Source organism: Watersipora subatra, chromosome 1, assembly GCF_963576615.1.
Source record: "Watersipora subatra chromosome 1, tzWatSuba1.1, whole genome shotgun sequence".
Taxonomy (NCBI): Eukaryota; Metazoa; Bryozoa; class Gymnolaemata; order Cheilostomatida; family Watersiporidae; genus Watersipora; species Watersipora subatra.
Window position 1 is genome coordinate 14,823,859 of NC_088708.1, and position 6,000 is coordinate 14,829,858.

Sequence of the window (6,000 nt, forward strand, 5' to 3'; positions counted from 1 at the left end):
GCACTTATATCGTTATATCTATTATATATACAAGTTCAATGACATTCTAGCTTGTCGTGATAGATGGTCAGACAAAACAGAGAATAGGTAACTGCACAAGTGTTGATAAATACGTAAAAGCGATCAATTGGTGGAGGTTTTACAGCGTCGGTCTATCAATCTGAATATGACGAGTTGGAGTATTGGCAAAAGTTCTCTTTTATCCTAACCTTGACCCCTCAGTACAAATAAATGACAAACAGATAGTACCACTTTTTGATAGTAAAAATATTTCGTTCTGCTTTATTATAGACGTATGAAATATCTGTTATTATTTTACTTTGCACAATAGACTTGCTGTTTAGAAACAATACGCAAATCGTTGTAAATAAACGTCGAAGATGTGCGCTCCCATCAACTGATTGTAAAATTACCGTAATCATGGTCTATAAAACCAATGAGATTGATGAGAAAAAGGAGAAAGGTTATCAATGCAAACCAATAATACTGCAGTTACGGTACAGCTCACAAATTTAAGTCAAGTTTTTCCTTTTGTATGACCAAAGGGGTAGGTTTGGAAAGATCTTTGAACGGATTAGGCAATTTACATGTATTTCCCTGACCTTAAGGTAAAATCCCTATAACGTAAACGCTCCTGGAACGGATTATTTCCATTGTAGGAGCGGGTACTGTATTTCCCATCAGACAAATACCCATAGATATTTTATACATGATGAAACAACATCACGTTTACGGACTTTTCACCCCTGCTGCGGTTAAATTCGAAATTAAAAGCTTAAAACGTGCCACGCAAGTTCAGGAATAATTGGCACCACATTTTCAATAGCTGTCAGCCCTCGAATCACATTTGGATTGATTTAGGACTAAAAAAAGCATCAGCGCTGGGATTACGCAATCCACAACCTCTAACACTGGAGATATTCCTATGCTTCTCCCCTGATTGTGGATTGTATAGTTTCTGAATGCTATCTTTGCTGAATGGTATGGTACATTGATCACTTATCTATTGCGCCATTGATTATGAGAATTATAATTGTCAATTGGTGTAGCCCCTCCTGCGGCCCCTCGTGCTCTGTCGTATAGCTCCTCAAACATATTTGACAGTGTTATGCGTATGGTTATTATACCAAGCAATGGGTTTATATGTATACACGTCTCACGTGCAAATAATTGCCTGCGGAATATTATAGGGCCTATATGAATACTTGCTTATTTCATGCACTCTTTAGAATTTGAATTAAGTCTAATTTCATTTTAATGATGCATTTAAAACATTTATCTCCTATTATAGTAAAAATTTGTATTGATCTAATTATTTTTTTTGAAACGGAAGTAAAAATTGTTCATCTTCATACTCTTCCATGGGGTCAGGAAAGGAAGCTTTCTTATATCGGTAGTACTGGGTGCTGATTTACATCCTGATTTATAAGCCTGTTATTATTAAACGCATAGCGTTTCTTGTACATTGATGAACTCGCATACTTCAGCAACAAGCGGCTGACCTGCTCGGCCTGTCAACACCCGCCACAAACCCAACTCCACCATCTGCCAGCTCTGTGCTTATAGATGTGTTTGAGGCTACGCAAGCTGCTGGTGAAGCGTTCAAACAAAATGGAATCCACACGATCAGCGCGGATGAAGGCTACAATAAGTATGATTAAAAATAAATACGCTAGAGAGTTTAGTGTATTGACTCAGGGTCCAATGGACCTGTTTGGGGAAAGGCTCACATTCCCTTTTCCTTGGAAACTTGTCTTAGAATGAGCTGAGCAATATTTTATTCCTACTGTTTTCATTGAAACTTCCTGCTTTATGACTCACTCCATTCACAATACTCGCTCGCTCGGTGTGTTCATACGTGCAGAAGCATTAATCTACCCGGAAAAATTGACCATAGGTTTTAAAAATAGCCCTTTGATAAGCAGCATCTTAGCATCTTATTGGTTAATATTGTTTGCCAATCAGAATGCTGTTCGGCAAACTTGATCAAAGATTTGTTTTGATACGCTGAAAAGTGTGGCCCGGCTGCTGTTATCATAAGAATTTTATAGGGTGTTTGCAGACCTTTGACACACACAGCCTTTATGCAAGATGTTTTTACCCTTTTTTTGCAGGTTTGTCTTCAAAAATTCTGGAGTTTTGCTTGAAAATGATATGATGCAAATAGGCGTTAAATCCGAATACAAAAGGAACTTTGGAAGGCTCATGCTCTTCTATGGCAACAAAACTACATTCCAGATTATTGGTTTCAATGCGAATGTTGCTGCTGCCGGGGATCTGGCAGACGCCCTCCAAATTCAGGTCAGAGTTCAGCTGTCAGCCGCTGCGTGCTAAGTAATATACTGCTTCTGAATACGGTAAATTATGCATATACGAACATGTGTATGTATTTGTAGCTAACTTTATCATAGAAGCATATACATAGGTAATTTCTGTTAACCGTGGCATAGGCCATATGCAATGGTAACTGCTATCTGTGACCCAAGACCGCATGCATGTAATCACTGTTTCCATGCTTTGAATGGATTCGGAGTTGACCTCTGCCGATGAATTCTCACTTTATCTTTTCAACTATTCGAATTCGCACTTTATCGATTTTTCCCAGACTAGTGAAGTATTCCTCAAAACAGAAAATGTTAAAGTAAACTCGCTATCGGGTCACAGTAACTTTTCAATTCACGTTTCGTACATTTGTTGCACTAACTCAGTCACGGTTCCTGATGAGTATTTACTACTTGCTGTACAGTTATTCCTTTAAGGGTCGCATAAACTACAATCACTTTTAGTAAAAAAACTTTTTTCATGTTGGAAGAGTTAAGCATAAAAAGATGTCGGCACCAGTGCAGTGGGAATCAAATGCGAAGTATAGAAATCAAGTGGGAAATAAAGAGCTAATTATCTGATCATTGTCATATGATCAACCTATCGTTGGCAATAGTAATTAGAATACACCTTCGTGGTAGTGTGATGACACGCGTGGTAGTGTGATGACGCGCGCTGAATTTTTCACCTCTTCGTAGGAGATCTTAACTGGGTGTTCTCGATTCGAATCCATCAGCAGTGAGCGTTTCGGTGATGTCGAGTAGTACTCTCACTGCAAATGCCTTTGCATAAATTTTACGAAGTGAAATAGTGTAGAATCCGTTTGGACTGTTTTACTGTTTCTCAGATGCGGAAGAAACTGTGAATCTATTCGTAGTACGGAAACTCAGTAGTTGTGTCAACAGGTATGTATAACCATATGCATATACAATTACAGGCTCAACCAGTCGAATCTGTAATAGAGAATAATGGACAGTTGCAGCAACTAATCAACATTGAATGTGTTCAGGAGTTCTCGACCGCACCTGTCCTTCAGTTACAATTCATCCTTTCTGGTTCCATGCATAATTTCTCCATCAAGTTGCCTGTCATGCTATCAAAATTCTCTGAGGCCACGACTATGGACTCACAAACATTCTTCCAAAGATGGAAGCAGTTGAATCAGTGAGTAGGTCTGAGGCTGTCCGTGTGAAAGCGTATCAAAGGGTCTTAGCTATTCAAATTGTTGGTGTCTCCCTTTGATTTTACCTTGTGCTTAGACATATCCTCCATGGTCCAATTGCTTGTATTTTGTACATGTGTCAGATGGATACCCCATGGACACATCACAGGCTGTCGGCTGACCCCTTATTGTATATGTATTGAGAGCAAAGGCAGATTTACTATTGGGTAACACTGACTGCTGTATCTATACTATACACCGACGACTTTGCTGCCAAGTGCTTATTGCTGGAATTACCAAATATGGGCATCTCTTTATATGGATAATATCTTTATAACTCTTTATAACTCTATATTACAGGTCTTTAAAACATAAATGAACATACGTGTATTTACCTGTATGCGATGAGATCTGGTTTACAAGTATGTTTTATTATCACAAGAATCATTGCAACTCTGCAGATAAACAAGAGAGTTTATCACTTGCAACAACCGCCACTAAAACTTTTTAATTGCTATAGAAGTGGCTTAGACATATTCACATTGCCAAGTGGATCATTTTGTTCAAGTAGGTGTTCCAGAAAAGGGAGTTGTTGATAGATAAAATGTTCACTAATAAGTATTTGGGAAATATGTGCTGTCAATAAAACAACTTAGATTACTCATTCAAATTTTGAAGACTGGGATTAATTTTTTGTCTCAATGAAAATAGTTAGAGCCCAAAATCTGATTTTCACTAAAATTGAGAAGACATTTGCAAAGTTCTGAAACCCTGAAAAAAAATTATTGAGTCCTCCTTTGCTTGCTTAAAAAGAACAAGAAGTTTGTAATTTTATGGCAACGATCTTAATGAAATAATAAAATTATAATAGCATTAATTACACATTGTATTTTACCAAATACCAAATTATACAGCTGAGCTGTTGTAAAATGGAGTTATCAAAATTTTTTGGTTGTAACAGATTTCTTGTAAGAAAATAGTTTGTATTATCTAGTATGTCAAAGGCTTTGAAGGCTTGCAGATATGGTCATGCGGAAGTCTTCCCGATTACAATAGAGTTACTCCTATAGATATGCCCAATACTCACAGCTTTGCGTATATTATATTTGCTTAATACAGATGAAACCCTAGGATTGGTTTCATTGGGTCTGCTCTTACAGGAACCAACAGGAATGCCAAAAAATATTTAAAGCTACAAAGCCTATTGATAAGGCAGAAATCAACCAAAAGTTAGTCGGTTTCGGTGTCGGGTCTATTGAAAGCATAGACCCAAATCCAGATAATTATGTTGCTGCAGCCATAATCCACACGAGGCTTCAACAAATTGGCTGTCTTCTTCGTCTTGAACCCAACAGTAAAGCGGAGGTGAGTTTTACACCGCAATAATTTGTTACCAACTCCTCGGTTGTTTCACAAAGTGACATAACTTTCAATTACCTAAACACTTATACACCCGCTTCTATGGTGTGAAGTGGTGTGTTTTTCATTTAAAAAAACCATTTGCTATATTTTATATCTGTTTTTTTAATTGAGTTCTACAAGCTTGGAGCTTCAATATGAAATTCAGTTCTGAAGGAAATGTGCTATCATAAGTACTATTAGTCAATTGAAAGTTATTAAGACGGTCTTGGATCAGGTAAATTGATTGCGTATACAAGGTTAGGCTTGAAAGTGTTAATTCTGCCTGGCCCTTGCAACAAGACGGCCAGCTCTAAAACTCTCAATACCGCCCTTAGGCCAGTGTAGGTGTCATCAGTGCCTATCAGGTCTACCAGTGCACTGCTATAAACTTGACCTGTTAGTTTTGTTACGCAATACTTTAAAAGTACATTGTGTGGTGAATGAACAACTTCACTGATCGTAGATACCTAGTCATGAAGTTGACTGTTATATTTCTATATACTTCTAACCTGCCTGCTTTTTAGATGTACCGGTTGACAGTGCGGTCTACAAAAGAGATAGCCTCTAGGACCCTGTGTGATCTACTGGAGTCACAGTTTTGACTTCTGATATTGAATGAATCCTGCAGATTTGCTGGCAACTTTTATAGATTCTTCAACAGCGCTTTATCATTCGTGTTGATGTCCGTAGGAGTTGGCAGTTATGTTCCTGTTATGATAAGCTCAGAGTAGAGTTATTCTCAATATTCTATTGTCAGTTGCATTATATTCAAACTGTCTGAAGGCTAGGAACAACAATTGATGTTTGAATGTTAGGTGCGTATAGATGCAACCATCCTAGATACATAGATGCAACCATTCTGATTCCATTGATGTCTTACTTTATTAAACTTCATGTCATTTTGGCATCTCAAGATTTTCTAAACTATACACGCAATTTAGAACTTTCCAGAAGACTGTGCTGATGCTGGTTTTGTTATAATTCGCTGTTTTCATTCTTTTGTCGTATAACATATGTTAAAATAAGTTATCGTAACATATTGTTGTACAGCTAAAGTTGATATCGTAACATATTTAAGTCCGTAATACTCTTCATACATAGCATTTTGTCTCTTC

The 6,000-nt window shown here is 37.5% G+C and overlaps 1 protein-coding gene across 1 annotated transcript in view; it reads left to right on the forward strand.

The window, feature by feature from the left end:
- Nucleotides 1-6,000, forward strand: part of LOC137410561 (AP-2 complex subunit alpha-2-like) — a 33,697-nt gene extending 27,697 nt beyond the window's left edge. Inside the window, exons 15-19 of the mRNA XM_068095998.1 lie at nucleotides 1,488-1,651; nucleotides 2,115-2,301; nucleotides 3,260-3,486; nucleotides 4,645-4,849; nucleotides 5,410-6,000. Of these exons, the coding sequence (XP_067952099.1) occupies nucleotides 1,488-1,651; nucleotides 2,115-2,301; nucleotides 3,260-3,486; nucleotides 4,645-4,849; nucleotides 5,410-5,487 (861 nt within the window). The 3' untranslated portion in view covers nucleotides 5,488-6,000. The remainder of the gene's footprint in view (nucleotides 1-1,487; nucleotides 1,652-2,114; nucleotides 2,302-3,259; nucleotides 3,487-4,644; nucleotides 4,850-5,409) is intronic.